The sequence below is a fragment of the Neurospora crassa genome, linkage group I (genome assembly GCF_000182925.2).
Source record: "Neurospora crassa OR74A linkage group I, whole genome shotgun sequence".
NCBI classification, from domain to species: Eukaryota; Fungi; Ascomycota; class Sordariomycetes; order Sordariales; family Sordariaceae; genus Neurospora; species Neurospora crassa.
The window spans coordinates 5,836,023-5,857,863 of NC_026501.1; the positions used below are offsets into that span (position 1 = coordinate 5,836,023).

General features: G+C 52.1%; 5 protein-coding genes and 1 non-coding gene across 6 annotated transcripts; 4 read left to right on the forward strand and 2 right to left on the reverse strand.

Annotated features, from left to right (window-relative positions):
• The first annotated feature begins 1,222 nt into the window (after positions 1-1,222).
• On the forward strand, positions 1,223-1,294 carry NCU15035. Its single transcript has one exon. It is a non-coding gene; the product is annotated as a tRNA-Met (tRNA).
• A 765-nt stretch (positions 1,295-2,059) lies between these two features.
• On the forward strand, positions 2,060-5,691 carry NCU09207 (hypothetical protein). Its single transcript, XM_954058.2, has 3 exons — positions 2,060-3,098; positions 3,170-3,229; positions 3,308-5,691. The coding sequence occupies exons 1-3, from the start codon at positions 2,510-2,512 to the stop codon at positions 5,353-5,355; spliced, it is 2,697 nt and encodes an 898-aa protein (XP_959151.2). The 5' UTR covers positions 2,060-2,509; the 3' UTR covers positions 5,356-5,691.
• A 254-nt stretch (positions 5,692-5,945) lies between these two features.
• NCU09208 (transcription factor SPT8) lies at positions 5,946-8,798 on the forward strand. The gene has a single exon (XM_954059.2). It carries the CDS (start codon positions 6,120-6,122, stop codon positions 8,226-8,228), a length of 2,109 nt encoding a protein of 702 aa, XP_959152.1. The 5' UTR covers positions 5,946-6,119; the 3' UTR covers positions 8,229-8,798.
• A 540-nt stretch (positions 8,799-9,338) lies between these two features.
• On the reverse strand, positions 9,339-11,882 carry NCU09209 (galactose oxidase). Its single transcript, XM_954060.3, has 2 exons — positions 9,726-11,882; positions 9,339-9,656 (listed from the first exon to the last, which is right to left on the reverse strand). Exons 1-2 carry the CDS (start codon positions 11,830-11,832, stop codon positions 9,613-9,615), a joined length of 2,151 nt encoding a protein of 716 aa, XP_959153.3. The 5' UTR covers positions 11,833-11,882; the 3' UTR covers positions 9,339-9,612.
• A 1,696-nt stretch (positions 11,883-13,578) lies between these two features.
• Positions 13,579-16,128, forward strand: NCU09210 (dyp-type peroxidase). The gene is made up of 7 exons (XM_954061.3): positions 13,579-13,628; positions 13,695-13,932; positions 13,991-14,367; positions 14,427-14,519; positions 14,584-14,694; positions 14,754-14,851; positions 14,908-16,128. The coding sequence occupies exons 1-7, from the start codon at positions 13,585-13,587 to the stop codon at positions 15,486-15,488; spliced, it is 1,542 nt and encodes a 513-aa protein (XP_959154.3). The 5' UTR covers positions 13,579-13,584; the 3' UTR covers positions 15,489-16,128.
• An 863-nt stretch (positions 16,129-16,991) lies between these two features.
• Positions 16,992-20,835, reverse strand: sad-3 (suppressor of ascus dominance-3; the record flags this gene model as incomplete). The annotated part of the gene is made up of 6 exons (XM_954062.2): positions 16,992-17,597; positions 17,666-17,742; positions 17,837-19,041; positions 19,122-20,024; positions 20,088-20,740; positions 20,797-20,835. 6 exons carry the CDS (start codon positions 20,833-20,835, stop codon positions 16,992-16,994), a joined length of 3,483 nt encoding a protein of 1,160 aa, XP_959155.2.
• Between the last annotated feature and the right edge of the window lie 1,006 nt (positions 20,836-21,841).

Below are 21,841 nucleotides of genomic sequence, written 5' to 3' on the forward strand. Positions count from 1 at the left end.
TTCTTTGAAAGCTTTAGCAAAGGAGTAGAAAGGGGAGACTTGCTTTGAAGAAAAAGAGACGTCCATTTCGGCTACTCTGAGCCTGGCGGTAGTGAGGTTGTTGCAACGGTGTACTGGTTGGATGGCTCCTGCTTTGAGATTCCCGTCCATATTTACACTCTTTTTTTGCAATACAGCGAGCGACAGAGCCTGCTTCTTTCTTTTCTTCCTGTACTTTGAGTACCAATCTAACACCATGTATACGCAGCCCGCGTCTACAATTCAGACTATCAGGTAGTTCATTACCAATGGCGTTCGTTCCCGTCTCCTCTCCAATGATCCTAATTCACCGCGCTGTTGTGGTACCCAAGACAGGGCTCACGCAAAGATCGTGTAGAGGTATCCGCAGGTTCTTCGCTACTACTTCACTACCAAAAACTACTACCTACCCAGTTTCAGGGTCTCAACATGATTGAACCCAAAAAATGGCTTCGGACAGATCGACAATGTGACTTTACACCCAGATACTCGAGCGTTTACGCAAAATTCAAGCTGGATATAGAATGCGGAATGGAATAGGAAGTGATCAGGAAATCTCTCAAGTATATGCCGTGATCTGACCAGATGGTACAGACTCAGTTTGAGTGATGCGCGTAAGTGGCTCACCCTTGGTCAGTCACTCAGTAAAGCCGTCGAGAAAGGATAAGTACACAAAGCGTGTCCCAAACCCTCGGTTATTCTCACTCACGACTTTGATCAAGGTCTGAAGCACCTAGCTTCTGTTATCAGTCGTGGCTTTGTCCACGCTCGTTCTTGAGCTTGGGTTGTCGGTGAGCTCCTTGGCCTCGGAAACACCCAGACCTGATGACAGTAAAGGGATGATGATGAGGAGGAGGAGGAGGAGGAGGAGGAGGAGGAGAGAGGGAAGGACAGGAGTGCGAAGAATCAGCGAGTGTTCGTTGAATTTGAAACGGTAATTTGGAAGAGCGAGTGGGGCAGAAATATATCGGGGCTGTGGTTCAATGGATGATGTGCTCCGCCCTTTTCGAAATAACAATCAAAGAGGAGGGGGTGCTTGTGAAGGATGGGGAGTAAGACAGGACTTTTTGGGACGGAAGAAACAAAGCTGGTGGTCTGCGGAAGGGTCAGCCTATCTACTGCATACATACTGCTGTGGTATCCACCAAATTGACGTGGACCGTATAGGGGAGCGCTGCGTGTCAAGTTATCAACTATCGTCAACAGCTGCATGGCGCAGCGGAAGCGCGCCGGGCTCATAACCCGGAGGTCACTCGATCGAAACGAGTTGCAGCTACATGACAATTTCTTTTTCTATTTTGACTTTTAAACGAGCCGCTTCTTCTCCTCGACATTTCTTTACTGACTCCTTTTTCCACTCTTATGAATTTTTTTAATTTTTTATTTTAATTTTTTTTTCCACCAGCGGAATACCTTGAACCCTTACCCAGTCACAGTCCTAACCGCATTCGACATTGGACGAGTACCCCGACGCCCTGCTTCATGTCGGCGCGCTACGCGGCTGCGGACAAGGATGGCACTGCAATGCACAGGAAACTGCACGATTAGCGTGGATAAGGGACCTCTTGGTCGCTCCTTGGCGAGTAACATCATGATGAGGGGCAGCTTTCAGGTGATGCTGTTTGGACACCACTCTTGCTTGTCTTGCATTTTTGTGATCCGGTACTCGGGAAGCGCCCAGGTCTTCCATTTTTTGGAGTTTGTGTCTCCGTGAATGGACACACCATACGTAGTAATATCCTCTTTCAAAGGCGGGGTGTCGAGTTTGAGGTTCTTCCGTCCGTCATCGAGCTCGTTGAACACAGATCCCAAAGTACATCGCCGGCATGATGTGTGTGTGGATGGGCGGCAGTGCATCATCGCCATCAGCAAATCGAGAAGAAATGGGCAACACGACAAGCAGGAATCCCGCACCAGCGGAGTACCATTGGAGTGGGGGAACAGCTCGCTACGGCTGTGGTTGGTTGGCGCCTGGGTTTCACACTGCAGTAGATCAAAGACATGGTGTGCTGCTCCAAGGGTTCGGTTCCCGCTTGTGATTGTGAATGTGTGGTGGTGCTTCAAAGATAAAGAAAGAGGCAAGCAGCCAACAAGTTCACGAGACCGTTGAAAAGACGTGTATCTTCCGTTCTCCCGTATCTCTTCATTTTCTCTTCTTTCTTCTGCCCACATGATGCATCGCAGAAAGCTGCTGTGGAGAGAGCTCTAGACAGAGCTATCAGGCCGAGAGAACAAAGAACGAAAACCGCAGAAATCGGCAGTGTTGTGTGACGCCGGAAGAATTGGAGTTTCAAGCACTTGTGGTGTCTCGGGCATCGACTCGAACGGAAGCACACCTCTTTAGGTTCACGACGGGGTTACACAAAACGCGCGACGTCTTATCACGACCTCCAACACGGCGGCCTGTAAACAACAGGGCAGTTCAAAGACAAGAAAGAACAAGGGCGAGATATCCAAATCAGGGCCGGAAAGCTGGGACGAAGCAGACGGGATGGATGTTCCAACAACAGGCCCCGCCCGTGCAGATACAAACCCTGACCCACCGGACGCTGCCATCATCCCAACTTCAAAACAACAGGATAATCCTCGTCATGAAGAGACAGCAACAGAGACGACCGCCGAGTCCAGCCTGTTTTCTAAGGCCATTCTCTGGTCGCAATCACAGTGGCAGTCACAACTGACGACGACGCGCGGCAGGTCCGGGAGTAGCCCACAACGACCGCCATCCTCCTCCGGTTCCGTATCTCCGCACCGAATAACACCAAGCGCAACATCACCACCGCCGCCTCTCGCTATCCATACCGGCGATCCCAGCAGCACCCACGACGGCAACGTGAATTACTATCATCATCCACTTTCAACCAGATTCGACGGTCGCGGCCATTACAGCCACCGTCGCCTACCTTCGTGTTTTCATGACACCACTTTCGGCCTTACTCAGCCAGACATCAACACCACCATGTCGCTTCTCATAGTAGTCGCCAAGGCTGCCCAGTTCACCGATGCTTTTCTGACGGCGCTGTTGGTCCCTCTTATTCCCACCATCCTGGAAACCAGAGCGGGAGTACACCACAAGCATGGTATGTTAAGTTCAAGCAACTGCGCCTTTTCACAGACAGCAGTGATGAACTAACATCTTTTTGCTTTCCAGTGCAGTTTTGGACATCGATCCTTATCTCAACATATGGTGGCACATTCGCAGCGGTATCTTGTAAGTCACCAACCTCCATCCGGCGACACACACGCAAGCTTCGTTCAGGTTTTATTGACACTTTTGACTGCTGTTCAGCATCCGTCCCCTACCTTACCCGCCAAGGCCCTCTTCTTTGGGTCCTCCTGTTCGGCGGGCTTGCTCTAGCGGCGGGCTCCTTTGTCCTGCTTCAATTCTACCGCAATCTATTCTTCCTCGTCCTCTCACGCGCCCTACACGGTATCGCAGGTGTGGCCATTGCGAGAGCCAGCTCCAGCTTGGTTGCCGGTGTGGTCTTGACTGCCAGCGAAGGCGATGATGAAGAGGGCGGAGGCGACGACGAAACTGCTGCTGTCGACGTGCTGACATGGATGACACCGGCGTTTATCCAGAATTTCGCCATCTCGGTCGGCCCGGTGTCTGCAGGATTGCTGCATGGTTTCTTTGGCGGGCAGGCGGCGGTCTTTACACTGGCTTATGCCGTTATTGCTTTGACGGTTGTGTTTGGAAGTCTCGTAGCGGTGTTACTGCCGCCGGGCAGATATCCCAGGGCAAGAGGCGATCGACACGAGGCAGAGGGTCTCCTTGCCTCTCGTGAAGATTCGCGAAACTATGGAACTCTCTCCTCCGGCGGGGGGTATTCCTCGAGAGAAGTGTCTCCCTGCCATGTCTCCAACCGATCGATCAGACGGCCCAGCCTGGCGGCCTCCGAAGTTACTGGTACTCAAGAGGGAGTGCTGACGCCCTCCATGTTGCGACTTGTTGTGCCCATGGGAGGATACATCGCACTTAGCCTGATCGGATCAGCGCTACAAAGTGTGCTACCGATTTTCGTGCAGCGAACATTCGAATGGCCCATGGCTGCCAGCGGCTTCGTCTTCGTCCCCCTTTCGGCTCCGGCGGCTTTGGTCGGCCTCTTAACGACCCCGCTTACGGCACGGTACGCGCAGGCTTCTCGATTGCTAACATCATTCGGTTTCATTGCGGCTGCTCCAGCTTTCACTTGTCTAGGCGGGTTGACCCAGAACAAGATGACCGTTCAGACGGCACTACTGGCTACCCTTGGCTGGATCTCTGTAGCCTTCGGTCTCTGCGGCGAGCCGTTAGTGAAGGAGATTCTCGATGCAGTCGCCGGTGGAGAGGATGTACTTGGAACGGGTGGCCTGTCAACTGGCGCAGCAAAGGCTGAAAGTCTACCCAGTCTCGCCAATGCCTGGGGCAGTTTCGTTGGCCCACTTCTTGTTGTAGCCGTTATGGGAGTTTCGGGCTGGGGAGGGCTGACTACAACGCTTTCATGGGTGTGCGGGTGCGCAGGACTAACCGCATTATTCTTCTTGGGCGGGCTGCTCACCGAAGCCAATTTTGAGAGCGCCGGAACATCGTCAGCAGATTCGTCTGACGAGGAGGCGGCACCTTTGCTGGACAAGGGCGATCCGCCTGACAGGTCGCCTTACTACCAAGATCCACATACAAGCCATAGTGGAGGTCTTGACAAGCTTCATCACGAAATTCTCCATGCACCTAAAACGGAGCGGAGCAACTTGACATCGGGATCGAGCAGCTCCTCCACGAGCAAGACTCGTCGCCGACAATTTAGCGTAGGCAACTTTTCCCTCGCAACCACCACGCAGTCCACGCTGCCACCGGGCGAAGGTTTTCAGCCAGACGGCTCTACAGCCTCCCAACTCCGCTTTCAAGCATCCTTCGAGACCGACTTACCGATCCCGGCACGTCTCCAGAACCCCGAGCATCGCCTCCTTATGAAGATGGTTCCTCACCTGCCGGAGACAGATCCGCTCCTGGTTACTGGAAACCGCTACGCGGTTGATCAATCCTCAAAACAGTCAAACAAGAACGGCGACGAAGAATCCGTGGACTCTAAAAGCAAGAAGCACGTAGTGGTATTCGAAGAGGGCGCGGCGCCGCCTGAGCTGCTCCAAAGCCGACCACATTACATCGTAGCCATCAATCGCGATGGTTCGCCTGAGGTGTTGTCAAAGGCTGATCCGAAGTTACATGATCTTGCAATGCACATCTCGGAGGAGACGACAGACGAAGCGGCCGAGCAAGAGTTGCCAGAGGGCTCGAGGCGGTATGTGGTAGTGGTGCTGAACGAAGGTGAGACGGGGCTGGAACTGACTGATTGAGTTTGGATAATGGAGGCCAGGCAACGGCTAGGCCCAGTCATATTCGGAAGAGAAGAGAAGAGAAGAGAAGAGAAGAGAAGAAAAGAAAAGAGAAGTATACATACCCGAGGCGGAGTTGGATAAGGCCCTCATTTGTTTCTAGGATTCGGTTTCGCTAGTACGTTTGCATTGTTTGCTCGGGGTTTGATTTCTTTTGGATGTATCGCAATCCATGTTGGATTTCCTTGTCATTATCTTGCCACCTTGTCTTCATTTCCGTATTTCCATGACGTCGTTCTGTTTGCATTATGTTAGCCAGCAAGATATCTTGAACTGATTCCAGGAGGTTGACATGGAAAGCACCTTGATGGCCCTGCATGTAATTGGACAATGCGTGGTCGCTGCATGCCCGCCAAACAAAAACCACCTCAGGCACATTGAACCGCCAACAGCTCAAGGACTTGACCCTGTTATGTTTGGCAATCGGCGGGGGATGCGGGGTGTTAGCGTTCCGGGCCTGCTGATCCGCTAAAGCTTAACACTGAGGTTGAACCTTATCAATGCCTGCCGCAGTTGCATGTAGTGTAGCTTCGATTCGGGAACCTTCAGGACTGGGAACGTCTTCCTCCCGTTGTCATCTCTTTCCGGTTGCTTTCCCCCACAACTTTCCCACTTTCTTCTCTTGGGTACAGCAGTCACACGATATCGAATACAATACCCTTATATGCCTGGCATAACCACGTGTATAGTTGAACTCCTCTACGGAACCACTACCAACACGGACAATGGACGAAGACGATCGAGAATACGGAAGCTCCGACAATGAGCAGGACGAGCTCATGGAGGACGCTGATGATGCCGAGAACGACACCTACGGCGAAGACTTTAATGAAGACGAAGAGGAAGACCAGGAAGACCAAGACGAGCCCGAGCGAGACCCAGAACCCGAACCGGAAGCAGAACCCTTCGACGAATCCCAAGCACAAAACGCCCACGACCCAAACGCCGCCGACCAAACCACGTCCCAGACAGCCAGACGCGTCTCCGCGACACCTTCAGGCTCGGGATCAGGGGCAAAATGGCGACCAACGATAAGACCAGAGTACATTACGGCTTCCACCTACGACATCGTTCCTACCATGGCCGCCCCACAAGCCACCAGCATCAATGCCATAGCCGTCACCCCGGACATGCGCTACTGGTTGACGGGCGGATCCGACGGCTACATTCGAAAGTTTGACGGCATAGCCACAATCAATGGCAAGCAACAACTCACTGTCGCCCAGAAGCATCCGTTTGTTGACAGTGTTGTCAAGTCCGGAGTGCTCATGAGCTATTGGGACAACCAGGAGTGGACAGGACAGAACACTAGAGATGACGACAGGATTCTGTCTCCGGTATACAGTCTAGCGGTGCACCGTCAGGCTTTGTGGGCTCTGAGTGGTCTAGAAAGCGGTGGCATCAACTTACAGAGCGTGAGGCACGACGAGGGAAAGAGGATACACTGCCTGCGGACGAACGGGCACACTAATGCTGTTAGCGTGCTACAACTGGCGCCTGATGAGAAGAGTGTGCTGAGTGGGAGTTGGGACAAGACGGTGCTGGACTGGGACCTCAACGATGGCTCGGTTATACGGCGGTTCGAGGGCAGCGGTGGACAAATATCGGCCATTGAGTTACGACCGACTTCGGGTGCTCCGATCCCAGCCGAGGCGAGCGATCCCGAGATCATCACGGACACTTTCGAGAGTAACAACTCGAAGCCAGTTTTGAACGGCTTTTTCTCTAATGGCGCGCATGGCGATATGGATACGACGGGGCAATCCAATGCGAACGACGGCGCCGTGAATGATGTCCCGTCACCAGAACATGAGTCGCTGTTCGGTAGTCCTGCAGGGTCACTCTTCGGGGACAACGAAACAATAGGCGGTGGGAATGCCTTTGGGGATGATGACGACGACAATGAGTTTTCCAGAGCTATGGGCATGGAACTCGAGGAGGAACAGAAAAACCAAGGGCACACCGACGATTTCCCAATGGGGGATACCGACACAATAATGGACACGAACACTGCTCAGGGACCCGGGCTCAATGCCATCGAGCCAGCCGAGAACGGGACCATCAACATGGACACATTTAACGGCGACTCTAGTCACACTATGTCAGACTTCGGACACCAACCAGCCACGAACCCCGAGCAACAAACCCAGCAACATCAGGAACAACAACAACCACCACGAGACCAGAACCCCATCCACCCAACTGAGCACGAACCTATCCCCTTCGAGCCCATCGCCCCAGCCTCCCCCAGCATGGTTGTCAACACAGCCCCTCCTCCTGCCCCGCAAAACGACGACACCCAAACGGCCCCCAACATCTTCATGGCCGCCTCCATTGACGGCACCATCCGTATCTGGGACCGACGGGTCCCCGACCCCGTCGCTCGTATCGGCAACCGGCGCGGCGTCCCGCCCTGGTGCATGGGCGCCTGCTGGTCCGTCGATGGCAACTGGATCTATGCCGGCCGACGTAACGGCACGGTCGAAGAATTCAGTATCCACAAGGCGCGCGGCGGGTGGCAGCCCGAGCGCACCCTGAAATTTCCCAACGGCAGCGGAGCCGTCAGTTGCGTGCGGCCCATGGCCAACGGGCGACATATTATCTGCGCGTCGCACGACATTTTGCGGTTGTGGGACTTGCAGGGCGAGACGCAAGCGACGAAGCATTCCAAAGTGCCTTTTGTGGTTGTCCCCGGTCCCCCCAAGGCGGGCGTCATTTCAAGTCTGTATATCGATCCCACGAGCAGGATTATGATCTCGGCGGCGGGGACCAGGGGGTGGGATGGTACGTCGACGGAGGTGTTGATTGGGTACGAGATTTCACCGGTGAAGTAAGAGGACAACGACGAGTGTCGCGAGAAGGAAAGTTGGCAGAAAAGATCACAAAGGAAGTTGGAAAACGCTGTGGTATTGGGTTGTCTTCTTTTCTTCGGTCCTTTCATTATTATCGCCTTCTTCCTAATTTGCCGGACATCCTCTCTTTCTACTACGTTTTGCTTCTTGACTTCGCTGAGGAGGGTTGAAGTTTTCAACAAGTCAGTCAGTCAGTCCACAGTAAGCTAAATGGATCATGGGCCACAAGACCTATGTGTATTCCGTCGCCTTTTTCCTTTTCTGTCAGGTTGAAATTCTTCTTGTCTAGTTATACTCATCCTGTCTGGGCTGGCGTTCTATGTTTATTTTGGTAGCGGTTGTTTATACCGGTCCCATAGCTAAGTATGCAGCGGTACCTGTATCTTTTGATAAAAGCGTACCAGAAACCCAGATCTCATCACCCACATCATCCACTCCACCACTCCAAGTTCAACAACAGGGACCAAGAAGCAAAAGACGGTCAGGATTAGCGACTGAAAGAGAGACAGGAACTACAAAGCAAGATTGCACCGCACCTTGAAATAATAATTGAAAAAAAAAAAAAAAAAAATTAATTCCAATACTTGGAATTGGCTGGTCGTCGCCGACCCAACTACTAGTCAGGCTCTTCTCTCTCGTTGGATTGGCGACGTCCTTTACATCAAGCCTAATGTTAGCGTGCCACACCAACATTTCGTCTCTTACGTCTAAGGATCAAATGCAGCTTTGATGCTACAATGGAAGACATGCCAAAAAGGCAACCAGAGGGTTCACTCCGGGTACGGATTGTTTTAATATCCCATATACGTACAGTAGATACCCTAGTAAATGCAACCCCCAGAAAATGCAAGTCCATACAAAGGTACTTAGTGATTGCAACTGGGCTGGTGGCCCGGATTCAATTATCATGTAACTGGGACCTTAGTAATTGCAAAATGCCATGTAAACGCAACTTTTCCCGATCCTCTCCAAAGAGCCTGGATTAGTTGCATTTACTAGGGTATCTACTGTACCAGGGGGCGGGGGTGCTGACACGGGCCCCCACATTTCTCCTCAAAACAACAACATCACACACATGTTTGACCAAAGTAGACAACAACCCAAACGCCTATCCTTGTATAGTCCCTACAACTAACATTTTTTCCGTTACATATCTCATTCATCATGAAAGACCGCGGCGGAGCACCACCGCTCAACAATCAAGTCCCATCCGAGGACGCCCAAGCGACCTAACAAGTCACCAGCAACCAGCACGCTGGATACGACCAGGAGATGGAGGTTGACTCCCAATCCGTTCCTGACCAAAGTTTGATGCATCTACAAACTTCTTCATGTCTCGTCATCTCACACCACAGAACAACAACAATCATTTCGCCAACTCAATTTGGAACCTCATCCGCGACGAGGGATCTGCGCACTCAGTGTTAGCTTCCAACTTTTGGCAAAATATTCACTCAGGGAAGGGAATTCCATGCTCACATTGCCTCTGCTCATCGCTCGCTCCTCCAATTGTCTTCACGTTGGATTTGATCATAATTGTCTTCGCAATGCTGGGGGTGCCCGCCTCGTCCATGACAAACAGCATCCAGTACCCAGGGATGACGATGCCGGGGTCATTGGGGATCTGCACATGGTAGCGACCGAACATCGGCACACGCCTCCCGAGAGGTAGGGGAACACGACGCTGGTCGGTGTTGACGGTGTGGGTAGCGCTGCAGAGGCGGACCAAGGAGGCAGATGCGATGCGGCGGTCGGTGTGGAATCTCAGTTCCTCTCCGACTTCGATGGTATCAGGCAGTTCGGTGCGGATCTCGGGACGAGATCGTTCTTCACCGTTCTCTGTCAGGAGATACGGCGGCGTGAAGATCTGGCCGTCGTAGTGGTTGGCGGAGCAGTTGCCGCAGAGACCGCCACCGGCGTTCAAGACTCGGCCGTCGGGCAGCAGGATTGAGAGGGTATGGTAGACGCGGACGACGTTGTTCTGGGAGAGCTCGGTGAAGGTGTTGGACTCTGGGTCGTACAACTCGGGCACGAACTGCACGTTCTCCTCGTTGAAAGCGATACCGAAAGTCTGGCCGCCGGCAATGAAGACCTTGCCATCTGGGAGGACGACGGAGGTGTGGAAGACGCGCTCGGAGTGCATCTTTCCCCCTTGGCCGGCAGGCTTCACGACTGGATCTTGGCCTGGTTCGCCCAGAGTGATGACATGTGCGTTGTTGGTAGCCCAGGACTTGTCGTAGTCAGGCGAACCTCCGATGGTGAGGATCTTGCCCTCCACAGCATCGAACATGACAGCGTTGCCAGACATGGAATCGTCGTCCTCGCCACGGTCTCCGGCTCCCTTGAAGCTGCCTTCTCCTTCCACGTAGTACCAGTTCATAGCTTTGCTAGGACCGGCCTGGAAGACGCTGTTCTTCTTCCACCCGAAGAGCCAGCCGTGGTTGTCGGCTCTCCATGGCCCCTCCATGTCATCCGTCAGCATCGGCTTGACTTGGGCACCGGGCAACATGGTCCAGTTCCCGGTGGCAGGGTCATAGACCTCTCCGTCTTTGGCGACGTTGGAGCCTCCAGCCCAAGAGCCACCGATGACGAAAACCCGTCCATCATCGAGGGTAGTGGAAGCCTGATACCCACGACGAAGGTGCATATCAGTACCCTTGATCCACTTATCCAGTTTACCATCGTAGAGACTGGTCGGGGAGGCGTCATTGCCGCCAGTCACAACCATCATGCCGGTACCATCGATGGAAATACCGGGGCAGAACATGTCGTGCTGGGTGTTGGTGACAATACGCTTGGAAACCTCCTTGGTGATGGGGTTCCAACGGGCCATTGCAGTTTGACCACCAGGTGTGGAGTGGAACTGATCCGCGGCCCAGGATGACCAGAGGATGATGTTACCAGACTTCTCCTGAGCCCCAGCAACAGGCACGACAGGGAAGTCAATGGTCGGTCCCCAGAGACCATTCTTGGGGTCCCGAGGGATGGTATACAGAGTGGCGTAGAGGTTCAGTTCGGAGATGCCAATCCATGAGGACTCGGTGGCTTCAGCGTTGGCAATGAGCTTCACGTATCGGGCAGATGTGGGCTCGAAAGCAGACAGGCGCTGTCTGTTGGTGTTGGGCCACATGCCATAGGCGATGGGACCCTCCCAGTTCTTGTTGTCCATACTGACCCAGATCTCGTGGTGAGTGATCAACCCGTCCTTCTCAGTGTCAATCGGCGGCAGGATGACCAGGGCGCTGACTGAGTAGTGGACCTTGAGGTCAACTGTGATGCTGATCTGGCCCTTGAGATGGCTGATAGGGCCGCTTCGCCAGGAAGTGGTGTTGGAGCCGTCGATGGCATTCTGACACGGATACTCGCGTTCCTCGCTGTTGCATGTCAAGGTCCAGTCTTCCCGGGAAATGCGATGACCTTTGTGAGGAGGCGATTCATCGAAGAAAGTTGGTTCCCAAGACGGCTCGTCGACAGGGCCAAAGCCAGAAACGCGTTCTCGGTTCATTGCTTCGAGCAAGTAAGTGCCCATAGCATTTACACCTTCGAGGGAGGCTCCGAGGAGGAGCCCAGCCCAGTGCAACTTCATCACGGCGGTCCGGTTGAAGTGAAAAGGGAATGAGAAGAGGAGGAAGAAAGTATGATGTGGAAGTCCCGCTGGTCTGGGAAATGTCCCTGACGGATGGAAGAGCGCAAATATAAGAACACAAAACAGCAGTACGGAGTATCCGCCCAGCAGACCGCACCCCCGCTCGTCCGTCAACCTATGATCTAGAGACTATCAGCATGCCAGTGACGAAGAGTGGCCCGATAGGCTAGCATAACTGGATATTCCAAGTGGCAAAGCAAAATCGTCATCTCATTGAGGTGAGGTTCATCACGACTGGAGCCCGAGATGAGGAGACTCTCCACTCAGTCGATGTGGAGGTTGGATACATACGTAGACTCACTTCGGCATGCGATATATCGACGGCATCCTTGGAATCATGGACGGACTTGACGCAGTGCTGGAGCTTGTGATGCAGCGTTTTCTTCGTTAGTAAACATTACGGCAACAGCGTGGTAGCAACTTCCAAGTCACATTCGCCGTGCGAGACTCTTCAGCTCTCGCAAATCCGTGGAGTCTTCCAAACTTGGGTTTTCAGCCGGTCCACGATCGACAAGAAAAATAACCCGCGATCAACATAAAGTCCACCTTTGGACCCCTAGACCCCTCAGTTCAGCTGAACCATGGGCTACCACTACGGCGCGCTTGTCTTGACGTGGAGGTGCATATGCGGGTGAAAGTGAAGGTTCCTTGAAATCGCGCGATCGGCGTCTTTATGATGAGCGCAAGGAGTTGAGGTGAGTTCATGTTGTTGGGTCCAAAGACGTCCACGTCCTTACTTGAGGTGGGCCTCTTTCAGTATTTCCGCGGTAGATCTTGTGCTCCAAGATGTGTTCGACTGCACATGGCTGGTTCCCTCTGGATGTGAGCTATCGATTATGTACCTGGGTCGGTAGTGTCGTTCACCAGCCCCAGTGCTTGCTTTTTGGGTAGGGGGATCGTCGACGTCTATCGTTATCCGGCCAGTGACAGTGGATGCCGGGTGTAGATCCCAGATCCATTTCTCTGCAAAAAAAGGTGGATCTCGAGGTTATCGAAAATCCTCTTGTCGTTCCCCAGACAACGCGGGGGGTTTGCATAAGAAATCCACCAGATATGCATGCCTTGACGAAGATGGTAATCCCGATGAACCTCTCGTGGGTACAAAGAGGATCCATCTTGACACGATCGACAGAGAGCTGAGTGGTGCCTTGAAAGGTTTGCTTGCTTACTGCAGAAGCACCTATGCCCAGTCAAGATTGACTGCTGCAAGGTCCGGAATTGAACCGCCCTATGATGTTCTTTGAATTAGTAGTGAGTTTCACTTTCAGCTCTGGCCAGAAGATCCATACGTAGAGGTAGCCGATGCTTTGGATCAATGGCCAGTTGATACCCGAGATGACGAGGCACGATGAAGATCTGCCTATGCGTAGCGACTTGCGGGGCGTTAGGTAGGACCGATCAATTCTTGCGGACTTTGGAGGTCCGATCGACGAATTATCTCACTGACTTACTAAGTATGAAGTATGTGCTGCTGGTTGAGGGGAGCTCATGTCGAATGGTCGGGTCTTGTTCGGTACGCGGAGTGAAAGACTTTGTGGAATTCGGGGTTGGGGATCCCAGAAGCCGATACGAGGACCTTGTTTCTTGGACTGTTCTGTATGTAGCGTACTCTAAACACTTATTAATATTGTGCGCCTCCCCAGCAGTTGGAGCTCGGTTTGTTGACCTCAATCATCATTGTTCACAGTCACCATGAGTTGGGTTGCGAGGAAAGCCAATATTCAGGGTGACGTCTGGTAAGTCTCGCTAGACTGCACATTCTTTTGAGATGTCATGGTTTGCTGATTCTTCTTCCCCATTAGGCCCGGCCTGCCAAAAAGGTTCCAGACCTTCCTATTCTTCAAGATCAGGAAGCCAGATGAATTCAAGACGCGACTCCGATCTTTCGTGGATGAACATATCACCACGGCCCAGGAGGCTTGTGACATGAAGAACCAGATCTTGGCGGCAAAGACAAAAGCCAAGGACAGTGGTGTCCCGGCCAAGATTCTGCCCTTGCCAGGCGTCAACATTGCCTTTGCCTCGACTGGTCTAGCAGCTGTAAGTTATACCTAGCCAAGGCGCCGTGCTAGAGAGACTCGCTAACTGATTACATTAGCTGGGAAAATTCACCTTCAACGAGGCCGCCGTCAAGAAGGACAGAAATCTATCCAAGATCTTCAAGAAGAACCAGCTCCGTGGTGGCTTGTTCGGGAAGGGCATGTATGATGACCTGGTGGGTGAGGGCTGGGACGAGCCGAAAGAGCTTCGATCACAGTTCAAGCCGTCTGCGGGAAAGCGGCTGATTGATGGCGTGCTGATGGTAACGGCGAGTCGTGCGGAAGACTTGAGATACAAAGTCCTTCGCGTCAAGGAACACTTCCTTAAGGAGCCGGGCAGTGATGATCCTGATACTGTTCGGTACAGCAATGACCCCTGCCTTGAGTTCCCGTTCACCAGCCAGGGTCGAACTCGTCCTGAAAAGGGCAAGGAACAGTAAGTCTGCTTCGTACAATTGCCTATGATGACCAGCACAGACTGACCGAGATTTTCAGCTTCGGCTTCGAGGACGGCATTAGCCAGCCCTTGATCGAGGGATTGGATGAAGTGGCGCCCAAGGACAAAGAGCCAAAGGCTGTCAAGTCAGGGTAAGGTGTTCCGGAGCTTGTCGGTATTGATTATCGGAACTGACAAAGTGTATTCGGATTGCAGATTGATCTTCGCCAGACACGACGGCGACCCTATGAACCAGCCGGAATGGGCCGAAGACGGCAGTTTCCTCGTGATCCGTGACCTTCAACAGCTCGTCCCTGAGTTTGAGAAGTAAGTTTTTCTATGCGTCGGGAGTAGAGTCAGTCAGTACTAACTGAACACAACTTCAGGTGGCTCGAAGACAACAAACACAATGCGCCGTTCGCCGCGGACTCTGATGACCCGAAGGAAAAGCTTGCAGCGTATCTGATGGGCAGATGGAGGAACGGTACGTGTCCATCTATCAAGTCCCAAGCTCATTTTGCTCATGAACATTCACAATAGGAACCCCCGTCGACGAGAGCCCTCACCACGACAAAGACCCAAACCTTTTCCGATCCAACAACTTTGACTTCCACCCTGTCGACAAGCACGACAAATGCCCCTTTGCAGCTCACATCCGCAAGATGCGGCCCCGCGGCGACCTGAACCACGATCACGCGGTTATCATCCGTCGTGGCATCTCCTACGGAGACGAAGTGACGCCTGAAGAAAAGGCCGCACAGAAGTCTTCTGAGGAGAAGGAGCGCGGCTTGATGTTCGTGTGCTACCAGAGTGACATCCGCAACGGATTCAACTTCTTGACCACCCGCTGGGCTAGCAACCACCACTTCCCGGACCGCAAGGCGAACTTTGTTGGCGAGCACGGTCCCGGTATCGATGCCATTGTGGGCCAGAGGCTTAATCACCACCCGGAGCGCTCTATCGGTCTGCCTGATGGCAAGCATCCTACTGAGGCGCGCATTGGACTCGACCGCTGGGTGATCCCACGAGGTGGTGAATACTTCTTCACGCCATCCATCAAGGCAATGAAGGAGTATCTGACTGGCCCCCCTGATTATCCGCCAGAGCTTGCCGGCCCTTGAGAGTTGTTGTCTTTTAGGGAGCAGACCTGTTAGCCGCATAACGAATCTAATAACCATGAGCAATTCATCAAGAGCGGTGAACGTATCCATCCAGACTGAAAGTCCCCCGCTGTATCACCACTCTGGCTGTGCGAGCGTCTGTGCAAATAGGACCTGTGTAGTCAGCTGTCGTGAATAATTTGTCGCGCTAAACCCTTCGAGAATTGCCCAGGACGGCGATGTTAGCTTCGAAGATAATGTGGCGATGCTAACGGACTACTGTCTCATCACCGCGGACGAGACAGAGGACTATGGAAGGTGGCCGAGAAGCTGTTTGTACAAGTGATGGAGACTCGCAAGGCGAAGCTCGGGGCCGATCATCCCGACACGCTGAGCAGCATGGCCAACCTGGCGTCGACGTACAGGAATCAGGGCCGGTGGGAGGTAATTTATCTCTATAAGAGCGGACAGGATCCCGAGTTTTTTTTTACCATCTATGGTCGTATGTGCCTATCATAGGCCTCACATCAGCTCAAGTCCATTCATTATTACCACTGGTGAGCAATATAGACGGTAAGTACCAAGTGAAATCTGTATGACAATCAAGCAATGAAGCAATAAACTATGATACTATCGTAATATATCACTCTTGAACTACATAGACCCTTTTTGATATTTGTCCTCGCTCTACCTCCTCATTCTACCTCCTCGACTATGGCCATGAGAGCCACATTATCTCACTAAGCAATAGGGGAATGATGCCTTGATCATCCATGCTGTCACCGTTAGGCTCGCTTTAGTTGTGGTAACATCGGAATTCGTCGGCCGGGGTAGACAGAGCTTGGGAGGTATGTAGATCTGGACTGTGAGGGGTGAGAAGAAGGGCTGAGATGGAAGCGGCGAAGACAATTAGGCGCTTGACCCATGTTAAGTAAAGCGAGTGATTGTGAGGTTGCTTCACGGCGGGGGCTTCGCTTCGGACCTTGGGTCCATCCGATATTGTATACGGGTCCAGTCACGACCAAGCAAGAAATGAGCAGCTGCTGCCTCCTTTCCCTAGAATCTAAATAATTGGTTTCCTGCCGCGGATTTTCAAGGAACGTCGAGAGCGTACCGGACACGACAGAAGTGTCGGGCTATTCCGGCCATTAAAGCCTATCTACAGACAGACTGTTTTCAGGGTGATAGACCGTTAAGAAAAGAGAACTCTGCCTGGGCCCCCTGCCGTCGTCTCCGCGTTCAGTTGCGTTGCCGCGCATCTCCTTTTGCCGCCTCTGAATGTCCACTTCCTTTTCTTCTATTCTCTTTCCCTGCTCACCTCATGACAGTGAGGTCGTCGGTGGTCCCGACATAGAAGAGATCTCAACCACCTAAAAACGGATGCCCTGCCTTTGTAAGAATTGAGGGCCCATGTTATCGTCATAATGTTCTCTGAACAGTGCGATGATGTGGTCAAAAGCCTGGGAGAGGCCAATATCGCTGAACACACACGCATGCCCCTTGAGCCTTGAAAGTAGCGACTCCCTATTCGGGTTCCCCAAAGTCAATCAACCAGTTCTCTTCTCCATCATTCTCCAAATCTCCTATTGTCTGTTTCAAATTAGACGCAGAGACGGCATAGTCGTCTTGCTCTAGTTGAATTAGAAGCTCAGGCTGAGCGATAGGGGCGGTGTTGGGGAACTGATTCAGTGTGGGCGCAAAGATTGGACCAGCACCAGAGCCAGTACGCAAATGGCTCCCAGAACCAGCCGTCACAGCGGCTGTGGTGGTCATGGCCGGCAAGTCGCTTAGAAGCTGGAGGGTTTGAGTGATTATTGGACCAGCACGAATACGAGTTCCGGAAGCCGTGACGCCTGTTGGCATCCATTGATCTTGCACATGATGAGTCTGGCTGAGCCACTTCTCATTCCTCTCTGCAAGTTCTTTGTCAAGCTTTCTGTCCTGTTGCTGGATCACGGCTTCGGCATTCTTCCAATTGTCACCAATAGGACGCAATGGCAGCTCCCCGAAATGACTATAAAGCCCACGACCAGTACTTCCCGTCGATACAATACTTTTGCGCTTGACTGGCTCCTCATGCCCAAAGTCGTGAGCGCCATGCTGGAGTAAAAGAGATTCGATGGTCTTGCCCTTTGGTGAGTCTGTACCTTGCCTCTGCCCTTGCTTGACCGACGCTTTTGCTTGCCTGAAGCGCTCACAGTCGTGGAAACATCTTTCACCGCAAAGGCCGTGACAAGGATGCCCACATTCAGGAACGATTTGAAAACATGGGCTGCTGCAGGGAAGATTTTCATGCGCGATAGCATGACATCTCAGAGTGCAAGGATGGCCGCAAGGCCTAGTCTCTCGACACCTTTCGTGACACCCACCAGTATTGTCAGCCCAGTCCTCTAGCTCCTTGATCCAGATTTCATTTCCATGATTCTGGCAAACCAGAGGAAGCCCAAGTTCTCGGTTGACCATGCCCTGATCAGCGAATCTATTGAAAATAAGGCCCCATAGAAACGATGATTCGGTTTTAGCCTCGAGTAAGTTATTGACGTTGCCGAATATGTAGAACCCTTGCCGAGCGCGACTGATAGCAACCACAGCTCGGTGTGGGTTGTCAAGAAAACCGATGTTGCGCCCATAGACTGGGTCAGGGCTACGCACCAGGGACAAGAGAACAATATCATTTTCTTCACCCTGGTACGAGTCCACTGTGAAAACGTTGAAGTAACAGCCAGTGAGCGATGGATGCCCTTTTAGTCTTCTCAAGAGAAGACTTCGTTGGCCCCTGTAGTATGTCAAGATGGTTATCTTCTCACTAGACACACCATTAGACACAAGATACACAAAGAAGAGGGTGATCATTTCAGCCTCTTGGTCGTTGAGTTTGCTGTTGTCAGAAGTCGTTCGCTCAATCCATTCGTGATCGAAAAACCAGCAATTACGCCCACCCATCCCAGGGACATCCGGACGTGCTTGCGGAGATTGGACACTGGGGTGGTCGAGTAGGTTATTATAGAATGGAGAGACTATGCGTCTCAGCTCCGGCCTCATGCGGCGCTGTTGATTGAGCATGATGTGATTCATTTTCAGGTTGATGAGCCTTTCAAACAGAGAGACGTTCAAGTTGTACGGATGTTGACCGAGCCATCGAATGTCGCATCGAGGCGACATCTGTGCATGGTCACCAACCAGAACGAGCTGTTGAAGGGAAGGGTACAGAGCCGAGGTAATGTTTCCTTCCCTTGTTTCGGCAGCTTCTTCGATAAGCAGGGTATTGGGCTGTAGCCCGGCCAGAAACGCGCGGTATTTTGTAAGGCCGGTTGTTGTGCAGCCGATGACCGCAATATCTTGTGAGAAGGCCATGTCAATATCTTGCCGGGCTTTGAGTGCTCTGCGCCGCTTGCATATCTCAACGTATTTGGCCAGCAGCCCAGCCAGCGTCGGAGTGGTTGCTTGCACCAGTTTGGACTGGAGATGCTGGTAAACTGCACCCCTCCAGTCTTGGGGTATATCAAAGAGGTTATCATTCTCTCTGAGCAAGCGTTGTGCACGATGATTCCAGCTTTTGAAGTGTCCAGGCTCTCTGACCCACGATACATGGTCAGTTTTCTAAAACGTAGATACGACTGGACCATAAAAACATCGGGTAATCGTCAAACTTACTTTCCGGTCCATATATGCATCAATTTGATTTCCTTGCCGTTTATCCTGTCTGCGTCTTCTTCATCGTACGCGATGTTCTCTACGTCGCGCTCATAATCGAAGTCCTCGTCAGCTTCCAATGTTTCGGATATGAGAGGCTGCCTGTCGCGAACGATCCGAGCCGGGATTCGTGAGTCTCCCAACCATAAGGAAAAGGGACCAAGCTTCTCCAACTCCGGGCTTGTCTCCATTTCATCATCGTACAAAGACTCCAGCTGCGCTTCGGTAATGATGCCATGTGCATGAAGCTGGCGTGGGTCGATGAGACTGTCCCCAAACACACTGTCAACCAGTGCCTCTACTCTGTCGATGTTGGTATGACGGTCATCCTCCAGTTCCCTGAACCGCTTTCCACCCCCACCACGGGAGCATTTGCGGCGCATCTCATACAAGCTGTAAGGCCTCATGTCTTCTCTCTCACTTCTTGAGCCAAGACGCAGAATCTTTGCGTTCGCCTCAAGACAATGGCCAAGCAGCTGGTCCAAGGCATGATTTGTCTGCGCAGCGACAATGAGGGGCGGGTTGTGTCCTGGACACTTGCGGCGACTCGCAAGCATGACTTTGATTGCCTCCACCGAGGTAAAAGTTTTCCCCGTTCCTGGAGGGCCTTGGATGATGGCAAGCTCCTTGGAGACCATTCGATGAAGAGCGGATAGTTGCGAGGCGTCGAGAAAGCTGATACTTTCCACATCTTTTGGGAGGAGTCCAGAGAGCACATTGAACTCGCGCAGGGATTTGAGCTTCTCAAGGTCTGCAAGGGGTTGGCGCACAACAGAAGAGAAGTCCATAATAGGGCTTTGGTATATGAAGCTTGGTGTCTCATTTCCCCTGTGACTGCCGGTGATGTATTTGTCGATAGGAGTACTAAGTTAAACATGATTAGCCTGCGTGATACATTCAAGCTTTGATTTCGATTGCGATACATACTCTGCCTGCGCAGCCAGTTGCAGGCCGACCAAAGAATGACGCGAGGATTCAAAATAGCCGTGTTGGGCCTCAATCATAACAAGTTCAAGATCACAATCGAAGACGGCATCTTCTGGGTTGCCCCACATGAGGTCGACGAGTGGAGGGGTTTGATCAAGTCCAAGCAAGTACGGCCTTTGGGCAACCACGGCGACCTTGCAGATGGTCTTGAACTTGTCGGCTTTGGTGGTGAGGGCAAGAAGACTGCCGGGTTTTAGGCGACCGGACTTCAGCCATTTGATGGCTCTCTGCGGCATGAACTCAACACGCGCAAGAGGTCCTAATGTTGTCATGATGTACGACTTGATGCGAACCTGGGTATAAACGAACATGTGCTGATCGTCATCCTGGCGCAGTCCGTGGTTGTTGTTGTAGATGTAGTTGTTGACAGCGAATCGCAAACCTTCAGTGCCCTCGCGACGAAGGATCTCGTACTGAGCCTTCAAGTAGTCCTCTTTGGATTTCCAGGGCTGCCTTACATCATTCTCAGGCAGACCTTCGGCCTCTTTCTGGAGTAGAAGGATTTCCTTGGCCGTGGGAATTTCGGGTTTCGACTTCCATCCGTCTCCATCTTCAAGCTTGACAAAAATATTGCTACGGACGATCTCGTCTCTCTGTGGAGACCTGTGTCAGCAATACGGTTGACAAAGAAAGGATGGGAGTTTAGTACCGTAGCGCTCAGTTGAATCCACTCGTCGCGGTTGGCCATGTTGAGTGCGTGATGCGGAAGTGATCGGATCAGGCCAGACCAAAGCGGGCACCGCTGAGAGGATGAGGAAATGGAGATCGAGACAGAGAGACCCGTCCAACGTTGAAGACGATTGAGTAATTGTGGCAGACAATGCCCAAATACCAGTGGACTTAAAAGGAGCTGGACGCCAAATGTAAGATTGGAGGAAAGAGGAGGGAGGGGAACGAGGAAGCAGAAATGCTTCAACTCAAGATTGTCGGGCGAAAAACGGATGTACTAATATCCGACAAGCGGCCTTGAATTTGAACGGGGTAGAAATGTCAACGCCAACGACGGCAGCGTGAAATAGAGAGGCTGTAAGAATTGGAAAGCTACTTCGAATTTCATTGACACTGCGACCGTGGAAGGAAGGAGTGGGTTGGGTAGAGGATAGTAATTTCCACATACTTAACGGTAATGAACACACCGTTTGCATTCGAATTGGAAAGAACGAATGCCGGCCGAGGTTTTCAGTCATCTAACAATTTGTCTCATCAGCCGGGGAAAGCAAACACGAGGTGATAGAAGGCTGACATTGAGCATAGGAAGAAGACGAAAAGGCAAGTTTTCCTTCCTGGCCCTCTGATTGTTTTAGTATTCTTGCCCCAGTTTGTTCGTCGACTTTTGGTTTTCAAGCGTTTGGATCTATCAAACTGTAAAGTCGTGATGTTTCCTTCACGCAATAGCGATGGAAGAAGATCCGACATGATGTATTGTCTCATCCTGCACAAGAAGGCTTCACGTCCGGCCTCTTTGTTTGACAATCATATGGCCTTGTTTTTGTGAAACACTAAGGCGAACAAACCACAGGAGCAACTCTATCGACATCTATTAGCATTTTCTATCTCGGCATGGTTAGCTCAAGGTGAGCACGACAATGCAAGAAACGAACAACCGAATTCCAAGATCATCGGTTCATGAACAATGTATTGGGTTGAAATCCGTTACATTTGTTCTCTAAGATGCTCACGCCGTCAGCAAGACG

Excerpts from the sequence above, each read along its gene's own strand:
- NCU09209 (XM_954060.3), bottom strand. The coding sequence starts at position 11,832 with ATGAAGTTGCACTGGGCTGGGCTCCTCCTCGGAGCCTCCCTCGAAGGT. Across the intron at positions 9,657-9,725 it reads GAGCGATGAGCAGAGGCAAT|ATCCCTCGTCGCGGATGAGG; the intron begins GTGAGCATGGAA and ends CTGAGTGCGCAG.
- NCU09207 (XM_954058.2), top strand. The coding sequence starts at position 2,510 with ATGGATGTTCCAACAACAGGCCCCGCCCGTGCAGATACAAACCCTGAC. Across the intron at positions 3,099-3,169 it reads GGGAGTACACCACAAGCATG|TGCAGTTTTGGACATCGATC; the intron begins GTATGTTAAGTT and ends TTTGCTTTCCAG. Across the intron at positions 3,230-3,307 it reads CACATTCGCAGCGGTATCTT|CATCCGTCCCCTACCTTACC; the intron begins GTAAGTCACCAA and ends ACTGCTGTTCAG.
- NCU09208 (XM_954059.2), top strand. The coding sequence starts at position 6,120 with ATGGACGAAGACGATCGAGAATACGGAAGCTCCGACAATGAGCAGGAC.
- NCU09210 (XM_954061.3), top strand. The coding sequence starts at position 13,585 with ATGAGTTGGGTTGCGAGGAAAGCCAATATTCAGGGTGACGTCTG. Across the intron at positions 13,629-13,694 it reads AATATTCAGGGTGACGTCTG|GCCCGGCCTGCCAAAAAGGT; the intron begins GTAAGTCTCGCT and ends CTTCCCCATTAG. Across the intron at positions 14,695-14,753 it reads CTCGTCCCTGAGTTTGAGAA|GTGGCTCGAAGACAACAAAC; the intron begins GTAAGTTTTTCT and ends ACACAACTTCAG.